The sequence below is a fragment of the Podarcis liolepis genome (genome assembly GCF_965112155.1).
Source record: "Podarcis liolepis genome assembly, chromosome: 1".
Classification (NCBI taxonomy): Eukaryota; Metazoa; Chordata; class Lepidosauria; order Squamata; family Lacertidae; genus Podarcis; species Podarcis liolepis.
In genome coordinates, this window is record NC_139554.1 from 108,964,182 (window position 1) to 108,990,063 (window position 25,882).

At 39.7% G+C, this 25,882-nt stretch overlaps 1 protein-coding gene and 1 long non-coding RNA gene across 8 annotated transcripts in view; one reads left to right on the forward strand and one right to left on the reverse strand.

Annotated features, from left to right (window-relative positions):
* CSRNP3 (cysteine and serine rich nuclear protein 3) overlaps nt 1–25,882 on the forward strand; it is a 93,182-nt gene that overhangs the window by 35,279 nt on the left and 32,021 nt on the right. For 2 of the 4 annotated variants that reach the window (XM_083496454.1, XM_083496455.1), the window contains exon 1: nt 23,888–23,959. The exons of the other annotated variants lie outside the window; for them this stretch is intronic. In XM_083496454.1, the coding sequence (XP_083352580.1) occupies nt 23,911–23,959 (49 nt within the window). In that variant the 5' untranslated portion in view covers nt 23,888–23,910. Of the gene's footprint in view, nt 1–23,887; nt 23,960–25,882 lie in introns of those variants that run through there. 4 annotated transcript variants of the gene reach the window in all.
* LOC310704276 lies at nt 9,980–23,867 on the reverse strand. Of its 4 annotated transcripts, none has more exons than XR_014524694.1 (4): nt 23,498–23,794; nt 22,702–22,775; nt 21,528–21,657; nt 9,980–10,393 (listed from the first exon to the last, which is right to left on the reverse strand). It is a non-coding gene; the product is annotated as an uncharacterized lncRNA (long non-coding RNA). The 4 variants fall into 4 exon arrangements; XR_014524695.1 differs by lacking the exons at nt 9,980–10,393; nt 23,498–23,794 and adding exons at nt 16,478–17,669; nt 23,807–23,867; XR_014524696.1 differs by lacking the exon at nt 9,980–10,393 and adding an exon at nt 16,478–17,669.

Genomic DNA, 25,882 nt, shown 5'->3' on the forward strand with positions numbered 1-25,882 from the left:
GCCAGTCCACTGTCCCTCAGACCATGTGGGGGGCCAGACTATATTTTGAAAAAATAATAATGAATGAATTCCTATGCCCCACAAATAACCCAGAGATGCATTTTAAATAAAAGAACACATTCTTCTCGTGTAAAAACATGCTGATTCCTGGACCGCCCGCAGGCCGGATTGAGAAGGCGATTGGGCCGCATCCGGCCCTGGGCCTTAGTTTGCCTACCCGTGTCTTAGGAGTTATCAAATGGTCATGGGGCCCAAGGCGTCACCCACAACAATTTACAATCATTCATTTGTGATGAGGGCACACAAGCAATGTACTAAATAAGAGCATGTATAGATTGATGTGGGCAAGTGAAACATGGATAATATTATTGAAGGAAAATGTAGTTCAGCTAAGCATCTGAGAGGGTATTATGTACATTTGTGAGTTAAACACAGTACTTCTGAGAGCATAGTATGTTCTTTTCAGCTTTGAACAACAGCTTTATAGCTAGCTATGTGGGAGAAAAGCTGGCAGGCAGAGATGTAATGGTACTATTCATTTGTTTCTAGTATAATAGGATCTGAAACCACACCTAAAAGAGTAGATTTTAACTACAGTTGATGTAGAAAGGAAAAGAAAAAAGCCTGTGATTCATTTTGCCCAGAACCAAGGATGGGAATCCCATGGCTCTCCATATGTTGCTGGACTCCAACTTCCATCATCCCTGGCTGGCCTGGCCACTGGTCAAGAATGATGGGAGCTGTACTCCAACAACAATAACAACTAGGGAGCCACGGGTTTCCCACCTCAACTTGTAACATATATCAATAGGTAACATGTTTCCTTACAACATTATCGAACACACACATATACCCCCCTCCCCACAACCACTCAGTAAATATTTGGAATTCAGAGTATAATTAAAAGTAAATTGTTGTTTCATTTTCATTATGGGTGCTGTCTTTAGTACATAGCTCTAAAACCAATTCCTTGTCTGTGTAATAATCTCTCAACAGAAACCCAAACAAATATTTGAGATGTGCAGGAACCCACTGAAGAAATGTTCATGTTCTGAAACTCTTTTTTTTCTTCCTCCCCTTGAAACTCCTCAGATGTTTCACCTCAGGAAATATCGCCACCTCCCCAAATTTGCTCTAGGCGTACATCTGTTGTCAACTCTGATGCTGATAAAAGAGCAGTTTTGTTGTGTATGTGTAGGAGGAACCCGTAGACATTTACAAATCTTACATAAGTTTCCCGTTTCCTATCACACTGCAAGTGTCCAAAAGAGAGAATGTGTTGATGAAATGTTGACAAAGGATATAGTACAACTCCTGGTGCTAGGAATAATGGCACTGCTTAAGTCTCCTACTGGGTACAGGAGTCTGAGAATGTGTTGTTGGCCTAACTTGCTTTATTGAGTGAAACTGTGAATGGAATTGGTAACATCTTATTTTTATTACCTTGGCATTTCTCACTGTATGCTTCCTCCCTCACCCTCCCAGATAAGAGGCAAAGGAACTTTGATTTTCTTTCTTCAAGAAACCTTCCTTTTTGTGTCAAAGCGAGAAACAGAAAAGTGCTCTGAGTAAAATAATAATAAATAATTGTACTGCAACCCTCAAACCACTTAAGTCTTTCAATGGGGCAATTCCCGAATAAATGATCTGAAAATAGCAGCCTTAAAGACATTTATTGCGTTTGGTTTTTGTGTTGTGAATTGTCACTCTGAACTAGCAATCTCTCACATGGATTGGAAAACCCATTCATGGTGAAGCTCTATCTGTACACACATGGGCACACATGGAGCTCTAGATCCAGGGGTATGTTTTTAATTTAAAAATTAGATAAATTGAAAGTGCTTAATATACTGAAATTCCCTTAATGGTAAATCAGTGTCAAGTCATAAACAATGATACTATTTTAATTCTGTCACTGCACAAGTTTTCAAAAAGCATAGATAGACTTCAGCACTCTAGTGTTCTTTAGCATGGCATCTGTGGTAAAGAATACAAAGAAAGTTTAATGATACCTAGGATTTTCAGGTACAAATTCAACTGCACTCTTCTAGCAGGGTATTAGTTTTGTTAAAGCTAATAGTACTTGGCTTACCTGAGTAGCTGTGTGTAAATTGCAGCAGGCAGGATTATCTTTTGACTGGGATCTAAAAGTTTCATCAAAGACAGCTTGGCCACAATGTGCCATGCACATGGTTATATGGCAGAGCATAACAGTATGTTAAGTCCAGGTAGGGGGGAAATTGCTGGATCCTGAAGCTATCTCAAATGCAGGATATACAATTAGGAGGGAGCGCTAACTCTTTATGTATTTGGGGGGAAGTAAACATTTAGGCATCTCCATTGGGAAGGCGACTGAGTAGCAAAAAACTGTTGAAAAACAAATGAGTTGCTTTGTCTCCAAGCCCAGTTGCTCAGCTGAATAAGCGGAAGTAGTATATTGTTGTCCTCATTGAACCAATTGTAAAGAGTAGGACAGGTTGGCACTCTGCCTTGTTCATAAAACACTGCTTGCATAACAGTTGGTGGGGAGCTCGTTTCTTCCATAGAAATTTGCTACGTTTCCTTAGGAAGGGCCTTATTACACATTTAAGAAATAGTGTCATGGAGGAGGAAAGAGAGAGCTCCAGCAAACAGGAGCACCGTGCTGCAGAGAAATATGTGGACATCTTGCTGAATTTGACAAACGACTTGCTTTCTTTGTTTTAATCCTGTAAACTGATACATTCTAGAACCTTTTGCCATTTCCCTTCTTATCAAAGAAATTGGCTCCTCCTGAGGTCCTGTTGAGGTTCCTTATCACTTGCGCATCATGACAATGCACAAACGAGTCCCTTAACTGTTACCCTTTGCAGCGGCTTTGGTACAATAGAAGAATGTAGCAACGCTTCCGTAAAGGGCTGATGTGCCAAGATGAAATATGGTATGCAGCAGATGGGGGCATTATGCCCTAATTATTTTGTGCAGTAGTGACATAGCTAAAACAATGAATCCGCTGTGACTCAATAAAAACAGTGCATAGAACTGCCTCTCCTGACAGGCAGCATTTACCACTATTTTCAATATAGAGTGTGCGTGTGCGCGCACGTATGTGTGCAACTAGGCAAAGGGCTATAGTGCAGTGATGGAACATCTGCTTTGCATCTGGAAGATTCCAGGTTCAATCTCTGGCATTTACAAGTATGGTTTCCAAACCCTGGCAAACCACTGCCTGTAAGTGTAAATAGCACTGAGCTAGATGGACCAATGGGATGCAGATGGTGCTGTGGGTTAAACCACAGAGCCTAGGGCTTGCTGATCACAAGGTCGGTGGTTCGAATCCCAGCAATGGGGTGAGCTCCCGTTGTTCGGTCCCAGCTCTTGCCAACCTAGCAGTTGGAAAGCATGTCAAAGTGCAAGTAAATAAATAGGTACCGCTCTGGCGGGACAGTAAACGGCATTTCCATGCGCTGCTCTGGTTTCGCCAGTTATGCTGGCCACATGACCCGGAAAAACTTTATGCGGACAAACACTGGCTCCCTCGGCCAGTAAAGCGAGATGAGTGCCACAACCCCAGAGTCGTTCGTGACTGGACTTAACTGTCAGGGGTCCTTTACATTTAGATGGACCAATAGTCTGATTTGGCATAAGGTACCTTCGCATGGTCCTATGCTTTTCACATCCAATTAAATAAATGGTAAGTGGAAGGGACACTGTTTGAGAAAGATGTGTAGGAAGGGACTTGCCAGTTTTTGTCACAATAAATGTGTCTTTAGTTTCGCATTTGTTGTGTGTGGTCTCAAAGTCGTATTTTTATGGCAATAATATTGCACTTCACAAGCATTCCCTGTGCAATATTTTGTGCCTGAAAAAGAAGTGATATTCACATTCATTGTGACTGTGATTTACCAGTAGAAAGGGGTTACATGAATATTCTGAGATTTGCTTATTATATATTGCTTATGATGTAACCAGTGTCAGAACTCACTTTCGCTTCCCATTTGATGAATCTTTTGTTTTAGAAAGATGGTTCCCCTTTTGTAGAACTAGATACAAGAGTGGTGGTGGTGGGGGGAAATATCTGGGAGAAAAGTACTCTTGGGACTTGTTACTATAAAATGGCAAGGCATGTGTGAGGTCCCTCTTTAAGTTTGTTGTGTCCATGGCCACCTTAAGAAGAGAAGCTCTTCTAGATCACAAAGTGATCCGTTCAACCCAGCATCCTGTTACGAACTGGCCAGCCAGATACCTCCAGGAATACTTTTATGCCTAAGTAGGGCATAAAGACAAGAAATATCTCCTGTTGTTTGTCCTCCTGCTCCCGACCAGCTGATATTCAGAGGCAGCCTGCATCTGAATGTTCCATTTAGCTGTCGTAACTAATAGCCATTGATACACCTACCCTTTTAGACCAATGGTCATCACCACATCTACTAGCAATGAATGCCATAAATTAATTATTGACTCTTAAGAAGCGCGCCTTTGTTTTTGCCAGTCCTGAATCTACTACCAATCCATTTCATTGAGCAACCTCAAATCCCCATATTATGGGGGAGGAAAAAACCTCTCTTTTCTCACTTTATCTACACCACTCACAACTCTAACCTCTAACTTGCCCCTTTGTCTTTTTTCTGAACAAATAAACCCCTCAAACTCTATAGCAGGGATTGGAACCTTTAGCCCTTTAGATGTTGCTAAACTACAGCTCCTATTATCTCTGGTCAGTGAGCCATGTTTGCTGGAGCTGATGGGAACTGGAGTTTGGTAACACCTGGAGGGCCAAAGGTTCCATAGCTTTCCCTTATTCTGTGGCTGCACACTGAGTTGTTGTCATTGGGCTATCCACCACAATCCCAGAATGACTTTCTTGAGAGTCAAAGCTAGGACTTTTCCCCCCCAGATTCAGCACCTCTCAAATGGGCGCCATTGCCATTCTAAGAGAACAAGGGAGAAGTTCGTGGTGAGCTGCAGTACTTCTTTTTCTAGAAAAATAGCACTGATCACAGCCATGCCATATATTATCAGTGCATATGCAAAATTGGGTTTGGTGCTTTGCACCAATGTGCATACGTTTACACTTACTTACACGGGCGTTCGTTCATTTTGTTTCCCATTTGCCCAGTTTGGATAGATCCATTTGGAGATTATCCCAGGCTGCTGGAGCTATTGCTGCTTATGAATTACTTACGGTAGTTTTATATGCAAACTTGGCTACTTTCTGCTCATCCCTGACTCCAGGTCGTTTATCGATGTTAAATAGTACCTGGCTGAAAACATACCTTTAAGGAACCACAATGCCTACCTGCCATCCCTTCCATTGTGAAGCAGCTCTTACTCCTAACAACTCTTACTCTTAACATCTTGTTTTTAGACCAATGATTTATCTGACTACCTATCACATGACTGCTAGGTTCCCCCAGAAACCTTTGGTGAGAGACTAAAGTCCTTTTCAAGTATTCCCGCTCAAGCATTTTCCTTCTTGTTTATTTAAATAGTTTCAGCCCGAATTTCATTGGAAAGCAATCCCAGGGTGATACACTATGCACAGGGCAACCCTCTGTTGGCCCAGCCATGGAGGACGAGGCTATCAAATGCTAATAGCCATGATGGCTACATTGTCTATCCACTGTTGGGGGTAGTATGCCTCTGTGTCGTGATTTCTGGGAATCACAAGTAGGTGAGAATGCTGTTGCGTTCCCACTTGCAGACATCCCATGGGCATCCTGTTGGCCACTGAGAACAGGATGCTGCCTTAGATGGGCCTGATCCAGCAGGTCTCTTCTTATGCCCTGCGTTCATTGGGTGACGAATGCCTGTAGTGAGGAGCTGGCTCTATTTGTGGATGCCCCATGTGTGATTTGGAACCCAGCACAACCAGGATTCTGAATCAGGAACGCAACGGAGGCTGAGGAGGCAGCAAGCAAACCATCACTCTCCTCCGTCCTTCCTTGCGCAACTGAAAATGATTGAGGAACATCTGAATAGGGCTTTGTCAAAACCATTTTGGGAAGTCCATAATGTAGAATGGGTTACTCTGGTGTTCATGTTTGTTTATGCTTTTGTTGGCATGCTTAGAAAGTGTGTGAGTTACCAAATCTCATTATATACAAAAGGAGGTGCTTTCTCCTTTCCCAGTTAAATTTCTGAGACTAGCTCCAGTTTAACTACTGGTATAAACTTTCTGCATGAATCTGACTTCCTAACGTTTTGGATGTAGCTGGAGAAAAACTAGATTTCAGAAATAAAAGCTAAAATTTTGCAAGCCAAGAATTGATTGTTTAATATAAGTTACTGTTTGTCTGTATAGGAGCAGACTTCATTACTATAGCTTGCTTAACCTTTCATATTTTAATATATATTTTTAACATGCCCTAGCTTCCTGTCTATCCATCTATCAGTCTGTCAATCATTCAATCAATCAATCAATCAATCAGTCATACCATTTATTTCTTCCTGCAGTGTGTAGTAATGGCACATTAACTTTTTATTCTCATTTATTTTATCTTCCACCATTTGCTAAGCATTTGGGGTTTTTTTCTGTTTCAGATTGCTACAGCAAAATGGCTACCATTTTTTGTTTATTTCTATCCTTGGTATTCTATGGCATCATAAATGGAAAAAAAGCCTTTCTGTTAAGTAAAAAAACAAACAAGAAACCACCTCTTAATGAATAAGGTGCCTAATTGATCTTCGTTTTCCCTTATTAACATATAAGGCTATCATCTTTGCCCCTACAGATTCTCACCATGAACCATCTGTTCAATCTGTGCATTATGATGTGTTTTCACCAAAATGGTAGAACTTAAATTGATTATTACCTGTGATGTTATGGATATAAAAGAAATGCTAATTAGAACTGAAATCTAGAGACAATTCAGTGACAGAATAACCTGCTTGTCTCATCTGAAAAGCTATGGAACACCTTAGATAATATTATCTTTCCCTTCATCAGATTACAGTTAGATGTTTCATACTGTATAATTATTAGAAAGCCCATTATAAAACATTTTCATCCACACACACACACATATATATACACACATACTAAGATGGAGAGGTGCTATGGACTTTAGAAAGGGACTTCTATCATGTGGTCTTTGTTAGAAGCCAATCCTGAATCCAGCAAGGTTAGTAACGTTGTTTTTACTGACTCCATTTGCAATGATTGGTCATACCCTTAATGAGCAACAAGCTGTCAATTACTTATGCTAATGAGTGAACCATTGAAAAGGATAACAAGTAGGTATTTTTTGCCATTTGAAGAATGTTAATGAGTAAATGACATTGCCATTTGTCATTTATCTACGTTCAAAGCTGAAATGTAATTTTAGCAATGACTATTTTATCATAAATGGATAAAATGAATAAATACAATTTTGCGGTAAGCAGTGAAAACAATTCATTATTTAGGCGGAACTGGTTTTCACAGCAAAAGACAGATACATAGCTATTCTAATTAAAACAATGTGTGGGGATCTCAAATTTTCTAAAGTAAAATTAACTTTCCTTTCTTCCTGGAGATGACACATTTCCAGAGGTACTCAATTATTTGTGATTCTTTTGAGCAAGTTTTGCCAGTTATTGTCCTCCAAAGAAATGCCATTTTATCAAATACCAAGGTAATGAATCAACAGAAGGGAATGGAAGATTTCTGCCATTTAGAAATCTTTAAGTCTGAATTTACAGTCTTAAACTCTGAATATCTATATCTGCATCTTGTGTTAAACTATGTCGGATAGGTAATTTAATCCAAGGGTATTAAATTAGTTGATTTTTTTTTCTTGGTTTCAGAGTATTAAAATAGTAAAAAAAAGAGGGGTGTGTGTGGAAATCTGCAACTGTAAGCTTTCAGAGCAAAACAAGGCTTTCTTTAATGTCTTTCTTCCTAATTATGTTTACTTGGAAGTAAGCCCCACTGATTACTTCTGAGTAAGGATCCTGAGAATTTCAATCATAGTTTTCATACAATATTAGCAACTTAAAAGTATTAATAGGTTTATTGGCAGGATGCCAATCATATTGCTGCTTCCTTTTCACAAATATCAATATGAATTTGACATTAAATCCTGCATAGAGATAGTTTACTGTGATACTGTCATTAGTCCTCACAAAGCAAGTATTAATCATAATTTCAAATCTCTAATGAATCCATGTTTTGTAAAGAAGGTTGCGAAGGGATTTGTAATGGGCATGGAAAGGGGTTGTGAAGGGATTTCCATAATTTGTATTCCGTTAATGACTTAAAGCAGCTTTATCATTTGTTGTTCTTTCTTCATAGTAGACCTTAAGCTGATAAAAATATCCATAGACAGTGAAATCAGTAGTATGCCCGGTTTTATCAGACAAAACTCCCATGTGATCACATAGGCAGCGTCAGAGAGACACTGAAGCTGCTAAGCAAGCAGTAGGTAATGAGTCTTTGTGCAGAGTGTAGCTCTTGTCGCTGAACAATAAAGCATATGGTACAGGCAATAAAAGACAGGGCTGGGGAAATTTTAAGAAGATTCCGCTGGAACTAGGAAGGCAGATAACACATCACACACTTACAAAATGACAGCCTATGTTGGTGCATAATTATCAGGAAAAGTGTATGGACTGGAAAAAAACCCACCCATTTGAACAGGTCAGTTTTTTGTTTTTTTGTTTGTCTGCTTCAGATTATTCTGAGATTTCAATGTTTTTGAATGCCATTCAGTAGTTTCCCTTATACCATTTTGGGTTGCTAATATATTTGGTTCATTTTTGAATTCAGTAAGGTGTGGCTTGTTTGATGCCCAGGAGTTGAATGCCTTGTTAAATAAACCATGTAAAGTAACTGTAGCTAATGTGGGGTTTTTTTTATATTAAAACTCTGCAGCCGGAAACATTACAGATCCAGGAGTAATGGAACATTCACTCATTACAGTCAACCCCTAGCACTGATCAGTAGCCAATTCTGAAATGCTGTGTTATTTCAGTATAGCAACGATCTATTATGCTGATGTCTTGTCAACCTCATTATTTTGAGAGGAACCATGTGGTTTCATGATGGCAATTTTCTTTTATGTTTTTAAATGATAAATGGCATACACTGGAATGTTAATTAGGATGCATATAATTTTCCCCCAATACTAGCTTTTGTGAAATATTTTAGGGGTGATGATGCAAAGGCAGAGGCACACATATAAGGAACCTGCAGCTAACATATCCCACCAGGCTTTAAGAACAACATACATGACTATTCTCTGCTTTGTATTCCCCCCTATTGTTTTATTGATTTTATTGTAAGGGATGTGTAATCTTTTCTGTTTCATTTTTACAAAGAATGCTACCACACATTTTAAGTGACCATTTGTAGGTTGCAAAATTAAGTGTTGCTGCTTCTTAATATTTTGATTTTGAGGAAATTAGCTTTGTATGAAACATAAAAGTTTGATATTATCGTAGAGGTGCATGCATCAAGCATTTTTTTGGAAAACAATGCAATATCTAAATGCTTTCCAATCTTGAAAGAAATGGAACTGTTAATCTTTAATATGCATTTCAGCAATACAAAACCAGTAACTTTGAACAGGGGTGAGGTATCCTGCAGGAAGCAAAATGGGAGTAAGCAGGAAATAATAGAAGCCTGAGCCACTTCTCTAAACCAATAAAGAAAAATGTTCACTTCCTTCTTGAACGTTTTGGAGAATTAATCTGAGAAACTCTTTCACTTCTTACTCTTTTGGCGCCATATTGAATACAGACTTATGTTTACAGAGCTTAGCAGTGTTATTTTGTATCAGACTGTTAAAACAGTTTCACTGGTGTGAAAACCGGAGCAACACTTATTTCCCTTAGTTATTTATGCGGTTTTAGTATCATGGGCACAAAGCTGTTGCAACGTGAGGATGTATGATGCAAATGTATTGGAAATGAAAATATCAACAGACACATTGACAGACACCCTTATTTAATAAATGATAATAATAATAATAATAATAATAATAATAATAATAATAATAATAAGCAACATCAGGCTAGCTGCATTTCAGACAGCAAAGCTTTAGTGGCAGAGATTTTCACAACCACTTCCCTCCCCAGATTTAAATAGGATATTTGACTATATTGGTCACCTTGGAAACGAGCCGCTGGAGCCTGATTTTAGTGGGTTATCCTGCAGGATGGCAACAACGTTCAGTTTCCGTATTCTTCAGAATAAAAATGCTCTGCCTTCCATTAGTTGAAGTGAGAGCAGTGGCTTTCTAAAATGCCCCAGTCGCAGCAGTGCTTAGTGCAAACATAATACCTCCTCCCTTGCCTCCGCTTTCCTCCAGTGATTCAGGTATTCCAGCAGAACTGCAGTTCTACAATTTCTTACCCAGCCAGCATTCTCCTTTTAGCTGCTGACAGGCCCTTCGCAAGCCTTATGCAAATTAGACAAGCACAGTAGCTTTGACTGCAGAGGGAGCTGGGGGGGGGAGAGAGAGAGAAGAAATGAGTTCAAAGGTCAGAGAGCTGGTGGAAGGCTGTAACAGTTGACTGGGGAAGGGGGGGGGAATACACAGACTACTGCAGTGAGCTTTTGCTGGCACGAAACGAGGAGGGAGAGGTTTTGTTTCCTGTGTTGAAAAGACCCTGCAGCTTATCTGAAACTATATCCCAATTCAGGTATTATCTAAAGCTTGTATCCTTGTGTGCTCCTCATTCCAGAAAGCGCGTTGGGCTCACTTGCGATTACCAAAGTCATCCTGTATCTAGACTAACCTTTCGGTGGCTGTGCATGTATGTCTTTGTATGCATTGCTTGGTTTTGAACGTTGCCGTTCTGTCCCATTGAAAGATGCATGGGGATTTTAGTGTCCCATTTGATTTTTTAAATAATAATAATAATAATGTTTAGGCCTGTCAAAATGAAAATGTGGCAAGTTTAAAAATGTTTCTGAATGAAATTTTGAGCCCTGAATTTAATGTGGCTTCAATCCACACGAAATTTTAAGTATTGGTCGATGGGGCATGCGTGGTCTTGAGTTCCTACAGGTTGTTTCTCCCAGATGCATGTCATATTGGGCTTCTCATCGGGTGGTCATTTCCAGATTATAGACAGGGCAGATTTGACAGTGCCAATCACATGTTGGGGGATGGAAGTTAAGAGATGTGAACTTGGGGCTGATCTAGCTGCTAGATGTAGAAGTTGATAATGTGCATCATAATGTGTGCATCAACACAAGCTGTTTCTTATTATGATTTGGTTCTTGAGCGCTCCTTTCTGCAACAAAACTTCGAAAATGCACTGATCCATGTTGTATGATGGCTATCCAGCTTAAATGCACAGCCAGTTTACTGCACGGATCAGAGCATTTTTGGAAGTGTCATTGTAGCAAGGTTGTATTTGAACCCAAATCATAATAAAAACAAACCCAATATATCCAACAGCATATGTAAAACTTCCATTTGGCATAAATGTGGCACTTCCCTTATAGTTTCAGTAGCATTTATAATCTCTTAAGTGTTTTTATTAAGACTAAAGGATTAATTTGCTCACTGCATAAAACAGGCATACCAGGGGTAAAATGTGGTTGTAAAATTCCTAGTTAGGTTTCTTTTTTCTTTTTGTCACTGCTGAATATCGTATTACTTCAAAATATTTAGTAGCACACAGAACATTTTACATAAAAACAAAGACAATAAATTCTGAAAACAAATCAGATTGAACGTTCTTGGGAAAGTTAAACACTTTAAAATACTAAAGACTATTAGGGAGATATTTGATGATGTACTTACGTCTTCCATTGACATTAGTGTATTTAACATTGGTTGGACTGTGTCTGCATTTTGAACTCCAGTCACGATGCAAGCTTAAATGTGTGCATTTTGTCCCTCAGAAGTTGGTTTTTACTGCAAAGGTCTAGTTTTATGGCAGAAGACATGGTTAGTTTGCTTTGTTGCAGAGTAGCCCATACCTTGCACCTTCACAACCAGAGATTTGTATCAGAAACCATCTGATTCATATTTATTTCCATGCATTATGGACCAATCCAGATACTCTTATTGCAGCTGATCAGTTATTTTTTTACCTTATTTATAGTCTGCCCTTCACTATATGGTCCTGGTAGAAATATGTCACATAAAAACAATGTAAAGACCAACAAACAAACAATGGATGCTATAAAATTTCACAACAACAGAGAACATCAGCAGAATATAAAAAGTAGGACTTAAATGGAGGCAATAAAAAATCTCCGATAGGTCCCAAGCAAAAGTCCAGGTAAAATGTTTAAAACTATTGATAGGATCTTCATCTGCAATCAATATTTTTGATAATGTTACAGTTTAGGACTGTTGGATCAAAGGTTGCGTATGCAGCATACATTTAAAGCATGTGGCTTCCTCAAATAACCCTGAAAACCATAGTTTACCCCTCACAGAGCTACAATTCTCAGCACCCTTAACAAACTGCAGTTCCTAAAATTCTTGGGAAGAAGCTGTGGACTTTAAATGTGCTTTAATCTGCCCAGAGTGGCTGGGGAAACCCAGCCAGATGGACAGTGTATAAATAATAAAATTATTATTGTTATTACTATTACTATTATTGTTAAATATATGGTATGTACTCAGCCAAAATGTCAAGAGTAAGGAGCACTGTTGTTTCTATGTGAGATGTCATGCTCTGCAGTAAGAGGAATCAGTTTTGTTCCTTAGGGTCAAACTGTTCTTGGTTAAGGGACAGAGGAATGTCTGTCAAGACGTTACTACAGTTCATGAATTGCATTCACTGGAGTACAACTGGAGCTTCACTGAAGCCTCTGGAAGATTAACATGAAGTGTGTGAATGGCAACTATAGTTTCACATAATGACAGGTAGAGGTGAAAGGATCTGTGTATTTTGGTTTTCTCAGTTTCTAATTTTTTCAATCTTAAACTCAGTTCTCCCTCTTTCTGCACCAATTTGCTGTTATCATTATTTTTAATCTTAATTAAAACCACTCAGCATCCTAGTGCAAATTTCTTCTAATAGACACATTTTTGTATTTAGTTTTCACTAATTACTCATTTTTGTAACTAATTTCTCCTAATATAATGCATTTCTGTTTGTTATTTCCACTAATATATTGATTTTAGGCACATTTTCTCCTAATATACGCATTTTTGTAACATGGTTTGGTTGGAGAACTGTATCACAAAATTCAGAGTTGCGAATTTTGAAGGATAGCTGTGTTTTGGTTCTCATATTGTTTCGGAAAGTGCCATTTTGAGAAATTTGGCTTTAGATGTGAACTGAATCAGATTTCTCTCCCATCCCTAATGACAGGTAATTTGGTCTTATTCAGTGACCACATTTGTACCCTGAACATTCTACCAACAAACCAAAGCAAGGCATCTACAAGGGAGGGTTGAAAATTCAAATGAACACATCATTAAAACCTTAATACCATTTATACTACATTTTCCAGTTCAGGTGCTTAGGCAATAGTCTGCTTTGGTTTCATTGGGATTATTCTAGGCTAAGTCATTATCAAGGATTCTGGGCCTAGAAAAATATTCAGATTCTGAACCAAGGACTCTCAAACTCTGCAAGTACAAAGAATACAAAGTTGCATAATACATTGTAATTCCAATATATGGATAACTTCAGAAATTGGAAGAACTGAAAAGTTTAGGAGCACAATGAAGCTTAGACCAGGATAATGGAGATCAATGGATGACAGAGCCTATAATTTTTTAGGTGGAATGGGCAGAGTAGAGAATCCTGATAAATTATGAGCACATGCCTTCTTTCAAAGTATCCTCTTTGAATTTTTATCCCTCAAGTGCCATTGTCCCCATTTTTTCCAGCTGTTATCTGTGATGTGAGGCTTAGAAACATCCATCCCCCACAACCCTCTCCCTCTAAATTTGAGATCAAAAGAGGGGCTAATTTTGTTGCCAAATTCTAGGGTCATTTCTGTATGGGTACAAATGCAGTCTTGATTGGGATTATGTGCCTTTAGGATTTCCATTTGCAGCAGATCAAAACCTAACCAAAGGGGATGCAATGAACCTGACTTGCACTGCTTAGCTTGGCAGTACTGGCCTCCATTTTAAAAGAAGAAAACTCCATTTTGGGAGCCAGCAAAGCTAGTTGTATTGAGTAGTATATGCATTTCTTTGTCTATCACCCAGGCAACAAGATCTGGCTCTCTCCTCACCCCTTCATCTGGACTGGTTAATGTTTAGTCAATAAGCTATCTGAAATGTTAGGGAACTTTCCAATTCCTGCCTATTTCAAGTGGGGAGGTTATGCACATAAGATTGTTCGTTTAAAAATCAAGCTTCAAATGGCTTGCTAATGCGGGCATCATCACAGAAGAATAAGTTCTCATGTTAGGCTTCTCACAAGTTCTGCCTTTTGCAGCCTTGTAAAATATGGTTGCTCTCTACATCATAAGGAAGGATGGGTGGACACACTTATCCAATCCTGAAAGTTTTAGATTCAAAAAAGGAGACAAGTTTGTTAGCTCTGGTTTGGTTGGCTCTCTTCTTCCATCTTCTCTGTCTCCACACCTAGCAACAGCTTGAAGCAGAAGGAACTCACAGGAACTCAGTTCCGGCACCTCTCAGGCGGGCACCATTGCCATTCTAAGAGAATGAGGGAGGCATTATTGGTGAGTTCTGCTAGAAAAATAGCTCTGGCTTGAAGGAAGTGGCTCTGAGTTGAGGGTGGCCTTAAATCCAAGTGGTGAGAGCCATCTTGGATAACTTTCAAATGACCTGGACACAGACATTTAGAAACTGGGTGACTAAAGTATGTACATGACTTGCCCCTTTAGAACATCATGGGACAAAGAAAGCTAGTTTTTGACTAGATACATTTTCCTGTTATATTTTGAAGTCCAAGTGGACCTGACTTTCTTATAAACCTTTTCTTATCTGGTGTGCTAAATTGTTTCTGTTTATTTATTTATTAGCCTGGGGGCTAATAATCACCTTCTCAATCCGGCCCATGGACGGTCCGGGAATCAGCATGTTTTTAAATGAGTAGAATGTGCCCTTTTAGGGAAACAAATTAGGTCTTCCATGAGGAGTTTACTTTTAATTAATTCAGACCCATTTAGGTTTTTATCGCGCGCACACACACTCAACCAACCAACCAACCAACCTGTAGATCCCCATGTTTCTGAAACTGGCTCCAGGGGTCAAGCTATGGTCCTCTGAAACAGATGACAGAATTCTCACCAATGAAATGGTTTGACTTCTTTGAAAGTCCTTAAACTTCTCTCTGGAACATTTGTTGGCATTGTGCACAGTAGCAGACACAGTTTTTAATTCAGTAAGAAACCCGCACACCATTTTAATCCTCTTGTGATATAAGATTCAATAATTATTTGGGACTACTTTAGAAAAAAAAGGAATTGAATTTCTAAAATGTAAAATGCAAACACACAGAATAAAAATAAGGCAAATTGTTTTATATCAGTAAATTATTAAATGTATTGGTTTTGTTACTGTTGTTATTTGTTATTTATCAGGGGACTCCAGAGAGCCAGTGTGGTGTAGTAGTTAAGAGCGGTAGTCTCGTAATTTGGTGAACCGGGTTTGCGTCTTCACTCCTCCACATGCAGCTGCTGGGTGACCTTGGGCTAGTCACACTTCTCTGAAGTCTCTCAGCCCCACTCACCTCACAGAGTGTTTGTTGTGGGGGAGGAAGGGAAAGGAGAATGTTAGCCGCTTTGAGACTCCTTCAGGTAGTGATAAAGCAGGATATCAAATCCAAACTACTACTACTACTACTACTACTACTACTACTCTTCTTCTTCTTCTTCTTCTTCTTCTTCTTCTTCTTCTTCTTCTTCTTCTTCTCTATCTCTTGAGTTGAAACCCTCCCATGGCCACTGCAGCTAGCAGCCCAGAAACCCTCCTATGACAACAACAACAACTTATTTATACCCCGCTCACCTGGCTGGGTTGCCCCAGTCACTCTGGGCTGTTTCCAACACATATAAAAACATAATAAAACACCAAGCATTAATAGCAACAGCCTAATCCAATATAAAAAGTCATCACAATAACTTTAAAATAAGCAACTTTTATCAAACAAAGCAATTTGGCAGGAAGAACTTCAGAATCTGAAAATAGCTACACTACTGCACTACTGGTGTCCATGCAAGACTGAGTGAACAAGACATTTTCATCAAACGGGCTTGGTAGCCAAGTGGTGCCCTTGTGCTCACAGAGGGCTTTTGACCCAGCAGATGCTTCTGTGAACAGGATTTAGTTGGGAGAAAATGGGTCGTTGAGTGTTTTGTTTTCTTGCTAATTCTGCCGCCTCTTTGCAGCTCCCATGTCACCCTACAGCCCATTTTGGAGGGTCCCTCAACTTGCTGCACCCAGTTGGGTTGGGGCAGAGGTGAGGAAAATCCCCTCCTTTCATCTGTTATTAGTGGAGATGTCCACTGGATCAACAGTTTTTGCAGGGGCACCAGTTTAATTCCACCAATGGAAGGATATGGGTGTGTGGGTTTGATGAATTTTGACTCTCCCAAGAACATTCAGCCAAGGGACTATTGAAACACACATATCACTATTTATTTCACCATTAAAGTTAATTGCACAACATTCAGAGAATCTGTTTCAGAAAGCTGAAATAATTGGGGGGGGGGGCTCAGTGTGGCCACTCACATGTTTGTGTAAAGCAAGCATTATAGATTTCGGTATGAAATATATATGAGCTTGTTAAATGCTTACAGTAAACACACACTTAAATGTAATGGCTCTTTTTCTATAACAAGGGGAACATTACAATTTAACAGCATCCCTAATGTTATCACAAAACTAACAGTTCTCCTCTTTAAGGTTGCGAGACTAAAACAAAAGGATTTGGCTACGGTGGGGTGAAACTGAAGTACACCTCAGCCATTTAATCACAAACAAAATGGACAGGGTCCAGAATATGTAGGAGCGTTAAAAGTGCGGTGATACTACTTTCCTCTCCCTTTTAATGTATGCTTGATTTAAAAATCAATACTTCCCTGTAAGGTTGCTACCCGCCCAAAAGCACATCATCTGAACAAGAAGATGATTTCATCCTGAGGATAGGGATAAATGCATTTGCTGTTGATAACACTGCCCCTCCTCTCAAAAGGTACTTATAATAAGCAGACCTTGAAGTTTAAGCACACATCCCAAGGAAGGGCCAGATGGCTGATTGTACTGAATGAGACAGGTGTAATCTGTTGTGAGATCAAGAAAGCTTTTCTGAAAGATGAATTGGTTTGCTGTTTGTCAGCTGTCAGTCTTTGTCTTTGCTCTGAACCAATTATAGAGTTGAGACATGGCATCATAAGGATCCTACTAGAAACTGGTAAGGCAATACTTTGTGTATGTGTAAATGCCTACAATTTCAGTAGATGGGGGTATGTGTATGGAATTCATGCAGCAGTTCTTGGCTCTAAAACGTGAGTGAATCTGAGCAGAACACAAAATAATGATGTTCTGGTAGTAATCATACATATGCAGCTCATATAATTTGCTAGATTAAATTTAATCTAGTAGAAATAAAGTGGCCCTTGTTTTTGCTGACCCTCCTTTAAAATGGCTGCAGCATAATAATGGCCATTTTAATAACCTGACCTTGGTTTCCTTTTAAAATCTTTTAAAACCATGAGTTTCTCCTTAAGAGTTTTTCAGAGCCATCCTATCCTGTGTCTCTTCCTCTTCCTCAAGCAAGCTTTCTTCTGTTGTTGTTTCTCTGATTCCCTGCACACAGAGAGAGATTTTGAAAAAGAGCAGCGTACAGAATGTTAAATGGGCAAATCTCCTTTCTCTTTCACCTTTACCCAAAGAAACTTCCAAGGTTTACAGAAGTATCAAACGTCTGGTTTTTAAAAAAATAATAATTTCTTGACTCTGGATAAACTGGTTTAATATCCAGGATCGAGAAAGATCACATGTTCAAATAGTCATGGTGGTGGTTTGGATTCAGACCAGGTTAACTGTACTTTGATCCCTTTGAAAGTAATCTAAAAGCTAGGTGTGACTAGGCAAGAGCAAATCAATCCATTTTCTAGTCGATGCCACTTCTTCATGGGTTCAATCATAAATTTAGTCTGTTCCATTTCTGCATTATTCTACATTAAAAAAACCCACAAAAATCAGATTTAAATATAAATATGCATTTTAGATGCATTTTGTCTTAAAATATGTGTTTTAATGCACTTTGATACTTTTTATTATTAGAGACTGTATTGGAGTCTTTGGGATATTTCAAAACCAGTGAATAGCTTCTGATGTGCACATTAGCACAAGAGGTAGAAATCAGGCCACTTCCTCTTGGAAGTCACAATATTCCCTAGTAATAACTCCCTTGTTGTATTGATTCCAGTGGGACTTTAGTGTGGCTAACTGGTCTGGATCTAGCCTAGGATCCACTAATTGAGACAATCCCTTCGGCTCATTCTCAAGGGGAGTGGCCCATTTCTGATTTCATCATGTCTAGAAGCAAGGGGTGAAATGGTTTTTGAAGAGGTCTTAATTCAGCTTATATGTAGGTGCCTCACTCTAATGATTCATGGGCTGAGTTGTCACCCTGTGCTACTGACATCTGAGAGGGGGCGGAACTTTCCCTTTTACCTGATGAAACAAAATGAACACCAATTGTCAATGAATGAGATGAATGGCACATATATATCTAGTAGCCAGACAGGATAGTAGTATTCTAGGCTCTTTCCATCATATGAAATGACTGCTTTGGTGCCATTGCAGGTACCCTCTGCTGCCTCTCCTGGTGGAGCCTTAAGATATGAGGGTTTACGCAGTTGTGGTAGAGCTTGCTGTAGCATTTCCAAGGACAAAAGATGTGCCCAGAGACACTGTTCCAAATTTTTCCTGTTGGATCAAGGTGGCTGCAGATGCAAAAAAACTCAGGCAGTGGTTCCTTCCTAGGAGCTGGGTCTCTGAAACCGTTCACACAAAGAATGTGATTGGCCAGAAAGTTAATTCTGTATACCTACTCTATATAAGTATTATCTGTGATATTTACCAGAGATCATCACTTACAATAACTGCTTAAAAGCCCTGCTGGGCGTAAAAATGTAGAGGGGAGATTTTTGCTGAATGGGATACATCATGTATCTGTAACCAGGAAGGAAAGCAGACAGTGAAAGAATATTGTAAAGGCTGAATTGTCCAGCACTAATTGATTCTTGCCAGAGGCACTGCTAATTTATACCTTTACCCTTGGCTTGACTTTTAGCCTTCCTTTGTCTTCCTTCCTCTGAATCCCCTCCTCTCTTCGGCCTCCTCCCTCATTCCCACCAGTGTTCTCCCCGCTCCAAGCTTTGAAGTAGCAAGTTTTGAAAGGTGATTTAAATCCAGTTTGTAAAAGGTTGCACTACTTTCTAGGCCTTTAGCTCGCAATGTTCAGCCTTAACTTGTCAGAACTAAATCTTCTTTTTTTAAAAAAAATAAAAAATATTTTTTTATCTTGGATTATGTTTGAATTTCGTGGTTGGTCAGATAGCAGTTAATGTTTTTTCCAATTATGGGCTTGGTAATAAGTTGCTTACGCATTACATATTAAATTTTAAGTCTTTACTCGCTTTTTGGAGATGTTAGGGCGGGGTCAGCAAACATTTTCAGCAGGGGGCCGGTCCACTGTCCCTCAGACCTTATGGGGGGGGGCCGGACTATATTTTGGAAAAAGAAGAAGAACCAATTCCTATTCCCCACAAATAACCCAGAGATGCATTTTAAATAAAAGGACACATTCTACTCATGTAAAAACATGCTGATTCCCGGACCATCCAAGGGCCGGATTTAGAAGGTGATTGGGCCAGATCCGGCCCCCGGGCCTTAGTTTGCCTACCCATGTGTTAGGGAATTAAGCTAAAAGTCATTGAACGTATGTGATCTTAGGTATAAAAGCTCATTTTTTTTTGTTAAGGTATAAATGTAATTTATCAATCAGTAATTCTGAAACTATATGACTCATTAGACTTTGTTTTGTAGAACCTCTTCTGTCAATCAGCATTGTTGCGCTGTTAAAATATTTTACTTGATATTCAGGTATTTGTTTATACCTGAAGGAGCGTCTCCACCCCCATCGTGCTGCCCGGACGCTGAGGTCCAGCGCCGAGGGCCTTCTGGCGGTTCCCTCATTGCGAGAAGCAAAGCTACAGGGAACCAGGCAGAGGGCCTTCTCGGTAGTGGCGCCCGCCCTGTGGAATGCCCTCCCATCAGATGTCAAAGCGATAAATAACTACCTGACATTTAGAAGACATCTTAAGGCAGCCCTGTTCAGGGAAGTTTTTAATCTGTGATATTTTACTGTATTTTTGGTTTCTATGGAAGCTGCCCAGAGTGGCTGGGGAAACCCAGCCAGATGGGTGGGGTACAAATAATAAATTGTTATTATTATTATTATCTCCTTCTTTTTTTGGCAGTGCTTCTAGTCTCCCTAGGTAGGCTGCATGGGTCGCGAATTGGAACCCCAGGAACTATGCCTTTGCAGAGGCGTTGTACTTCCCCACTGCAGAAAGCTTTCCCCAGGGATGAATGCCTTGTGTCATTGGTACCAACTATTTGGTGCCAGGCCAGCACATATTCCTTTTTACCTGGCCATTTGATTCTTAGTTGGAATCATATGGTATGATGGCGTGACCCTGCCTGTTTTGGGCGTTCATCTTTTAGTAGGTTGGGGGGGGCAGTAGGATAGGCACTTTTCCTAATGCCATTTTATTTCTTTTGATGTTTGTTTTAAATCCATGTATGTGCACATTTTGGTTTTTTTTTTTTTAATTGTAAGCTGCTTTGAGACATTTTATGTAGTAAGCAATTAAGACATAGAATCATAATATAATAGCATTTCTGAATATTGGGCCCAGACAACAGAGGAGGGATATTGGCCACTGCCTTTGTGTCCCATGTAGAGACTTACTGAAGACATTTGGTTGGCAACAAGATGCTGGAATAGATGGATCCTTGAAGTGATCATCCAGCAGTGATTTTACGTTAAATGTAAGTGGTTAAGCCACCCCCATTCCTGTCTATGAAAAAGACTAAAAACTAGTTATAGATGGTACAGACAGACACCCATTCACATACTATTACAGTAAGTCCATTGTTTATGTCAGAAGAAAAGAAATAGTAGTTCTTAGATGTTTGGTTTTCTTCACAGTATATAGTCTTAATAAACTTATGTAAATATAAGAAGACCTGAAACTTAATATTTCAGAGTCACATATTTAAACCCATTGGGTTTTGACTTCCATAGATGGTAGGGACAATTACAGGGATGAGTAGGCGTTTGGGCTATTATCTTTTAAAATGTGGAATGGATTTTTAAAATGCCAGCGCTCATATGCATGTTCTATATGGAACATCATTATCAGCTTATAATGTGCTATAATTGTTCTGCAAAATATTGGAAGGAAAAGATGCAGCATTTAGCAAAGGGACATTACACTTTCCCCCCTGCAAAATTGCAGCAGCTAGTAATGAACAGCATACAATGATATAATAAATCAATAAAGAAATCCAAACTGACAGTACCAGTAATCTCAAATCCAAACAAAATAAAACCGCTAATATGAAGATATACAGTTACAAAAGACTCACCTCTCCCTTTTTCATCATTTGCCATATGTTGTGTAGTGTTTCAGGAGCCAAATAGCCATTGCTTAGCTGGATGTTTAAAAGATTAGATGTATTCCAGTCTCACAGTATACTGAATTATCCAAAAATTATTCTAAAGGACAGAAATTACTGCTTGTGGTCAAAATGCATTACTCTAGGGATTTATGTTTGTTATTGTAGGCCTGTTGTGAGGCAACCCTTTAGGATAAGAATACAGAAAGAGCTTGTGGTTTATCTGGAGGGAGCTAAACCACGAGGCCAGATTTGGACAACATGCTTGGCCAAACCATGGTTTAGCTCAGCGTGGTGTAGCAGCAAAGTGGCCAGGAGGAGCAAAGCAGACGGGATCTCATCCCTGGGAGACTGCATGCAGTTCACACTTTCCAAACACAATGCATTCACTGGAAATCATTCGTTAGGCGAAGGTTCGCATAACGAGCCTATAATTTCCATTCATTCTTATGGGAACGTTTCTAATCCATGGTTTGTCTCATTTCCCTCCCTTCTCCCTCCATGGTTTCTGCAGCCAACCAGAAAAGGAGAGACAAAGGGAAAACTGACCTGTCTGATTTCTCCTGCTCCCTGATTTGTCTGACCCCCTCCTCCCTCCCTCCCTCCCTCCCTCCCCGGTTTCTGTCTGAAAATGGCTGTTGCCAACCAGCAAAGCACAAACAAGTAAGGAAATGGACAAACTCTGGCTGCTTGCATATCTGAATCTGTGGTGTGTACAGTGAGATTTGGGTACTAATTCCTCGTGGATGGATAAGTGAATTTTCACATAGCATGCGTTTGGAAAGTGGGACCTGAGTGTACGTACATTACTTGCTCATTCATATGAAGCCATTGTTTGGTCTAGGGTGACATATGAACCAGCCCAGACTATAGGTTCACAGTGTTGATCAGTCCACACAGCTTACATATGCTGTGGCCATATTTTCCTCAAGCACAAGGTAATAAGCACTAACGCCAAGGCGAAGCTGAGCAGCAGGTCTAACCTCATTGTGTTGCTTACAGCAAGTTTCTGGGATTCCAGAAGGATAAGTTTATCGGTGTCATGCCATCCCCTGCCTTTCATAGAGCTTTCGATGGTACAATTTTTGTTCATTTGATAGCATATTCATGACGACAGAAGTGCCAACATTGAAAGGATTTCTACCTGCATTTACACTCTTCTCAGCTGAGTCCAGGGTCCTCTGCTTATAAGCTGATCACATCCATTGTTAATTATACCTGCAAACGGCAAGGAAAAGGTGAACTGGGGGGGGGCATTATAGTTATTCTGCAGTTTCGCCTTGCCACCTCTCCCACCTGGCTGTCTTACTTCTGTAGCAAATGATAGACAAGTTTCCCCAGTTTTGATGGCATTGTTTCTGGAGGAAGCTGATCAGGCATTGCCAAGACTCTTGACCATAACTAGTCCTCACCCCCTTTGAACACATGACTCACATTTTTATCACACTGCACTTATTGCCAGTTCATTTCTGAGTATAATTCACAGTGCTGGCATGACCGTTAACGTCTCAATTGGTCCTATCTTCAAAATAAAACAATAACACCCCAGTTGTCTTTTAGGCAGTCTGCTGCCTGCGGAGTCTTGCTACCTGTGTCACACCTCATTGGCTCTGGATTATGAGGGTTAATCTTCAGGTGGTCAATGTGCAGTGTTTTCTGCCTTTGTACAGAAGTGACCTGATGACCCCTCATTTTCACAAACTCCCAATTCTGTGATCCTCAGTAATGATTTTCAAGTTTACAAAATGAAAGCAAGATTTGGGAATTACATTCTGTGTTGAGTAAGTTAAGGAAGCATTTTCATTTTATTGAACTAAAGCTACTTGTTGAAAGCAGCAATCATTCAAGCCACACAGCTTTCTTTTCGGGCAAAGGTTTTCAGAGAGCTGTAAAATAAAATGTATTATGTATGGAAATGTATTCAGATCATGTATACATACCACCGCATGCTTATTCAAGGTTGAGACCAAAGCCATTCATAGACAAAGTCAAACTGCAATTGAATTAGTGTGACCCCAGTGACTAGACAACTCAGATTTAAGTTTTCGAGAATAGTATTCTGTCTTCAAGAAATATGATATGATGTTTTGGTTCCCCTTCCCTCACATTCATTTGACTGGTGCTCAGTTCTTGCTAGGTAGAGATAATGAAGCCTTTGAAAATGCACCATCATATTTATAAGCAATATAGTGGGAAATTGGCCAGTTTGAGGATGTAAAAGGTTCTACTTGAGAATGCATATTGCTTACCTAGTTATAGCTTGTGCCCACCATGTTGTGAGGTCATAATGTTGCCCAATGTGGGCGGGGCTAACTTTTCACTTAGAATTTTCAACCAGAAGGTTTGTCCATATATGGTGCACTGTGAACACAGAACAACAAGGCTGCACATTGACTTGTTAGGTAAGTGGATCAAGTCAGAGATTCCCAGACAATTTGCTGGGAGGAATAGATGGTACTGCATAGCAACTGGTTTATGTAGTGATAATAACAACTTATAAAATGGGATTGTATCAGAATTGCCAAGTGTTGAATTAAGCACATCCTTTCACTGAAGATATTAATTTAACCCTACCCTATATTTCCTCTCTCTTTTATTTCTAAGCGTATCTTCTAACTCATCACCCAAAGCCTTTTCAAAAGACTATTTGAGCATTTGCATTTCTAGGGGTAGAGAAATATTTTTGCAAGCCATATATATTCCTTAGCAATTTCTGCACTCTTCTTCTGGTCCTGTCATTGATTTGATTTGTAGTTGCAATACCTCTGTGAGATTTTAAATGCCCCCACAGCATGGAAAGATGAACTTCATTGGGTAAGATTTAAGTAATGAGTCCTGTCAGCAGAAGCCCTGAGCAAGGACTTCTGCTTGTGCAACAGAATTTCCCTTCCCCTGCTCTGTAGACTCTGGGAAGTTGGGAGAATCCCCCAGAACAATGTGGAAAGAGGAGGGAGGGCAGAAACCTTGATTTTTGAAATTCTCCCCTTGTTTTTCACGGAACTGTATGATATGACAAATTAATGGATATTTGCAAAGTGCTTTACAAATGAGCACTGAGGACACATTCCCATGAACAGATAGTACAGCCTGTGTTTGTTGGTTCTTCTGCTGCCCATCAGTGCCCACAACTCATGAGGCAGCTAGAGACTGGGCAGACTGCAGTGTTGTGGGCAGAGATGTGGGGTGGAAAAACATTCCAGGATGGAAACGTTTTCGGGACACACACGCCCCATTTCTAAAAATTTATTGTTTCATAAAATTGTTTTAAGTGCATAATGAATGGCTACAATATCAGTCACAATTGCCTAGAGTTGCAAATATATTTTTCTAGGTGACAACCTTTAGGATATTGGTGTGGGAACCTAGTCCTGGGGACCTCCATGTCTCTCTGTCTGGCCCTTGGGATACCCTTCCCTCAGAGTACACACCCCACCAGCCCCGTTCCACCCCCTCAATCACTTTTCCTGGCTGGAATGTGTCTGAATTGTGATTGTACCTCTTGCTTGCTTGGATAGAGGACCATCTACATGGGTTGAAACCTCTGGCTTTTATGTGACTGGAATGTCGCCTATCGGAGTCACATCTGTTGTTCTATCCATTTTTGCAGGTTTAACAGTTTTCAAGGTCTTCATGATTATTATTTTTAACAATATGAAAGAAGTGTATTCTGTTGAGTTATCAGATCTTAAAAGCATTTATGAGTACTCCAGTAAAATTATTATATCCTGGGTTAAGGAAGGTATGCACGGGAAGGTGATAGACCCTGGGTCAGAGGCAGGGAAGGGAAGTTCTCCCAGGCTGGGAGGCTGGGAGAAGAAAGGGAAGCTCCCAGGTGAGAGCTGGAACGATCCACACCCTTTTGTGTGAAACAAGGGTTAAGATCTACCTCTGATAGAGGGCTTTGTATTTTTTTTCTCTTTCTTTTTTCCTTTTATGATATTCTTTTTTATTTAGATTTATTTGTTTTCATTGTATTTTATGCTGAAAAGTTGCAATAAAAATGAATTTTCAAAAATTAAAAATATTCAGAAATGAATTTGTTTGAAAGTAACATTTCTTGAATGCCCCTCTCCCCCCAGTCAACACTTTCACTTCAACTTCTTATTGTCACTGGAAAATGTAGAATACAACACACACACACACAATGTAAAACATAAACATGGAGGGTTTTGTTTACCAAATAAAAGTCAAGCATACTAAATCCGATCCCAATCTTTTATGCAGCAGCAGATAATTTCCCAGAAGTTCTCCTGGTTCAAAAAAGATCTGGAAAACTCACATCACTGGACTTGGAGTGTAGGTTGCAAAAGTGATCTTATGAGGAG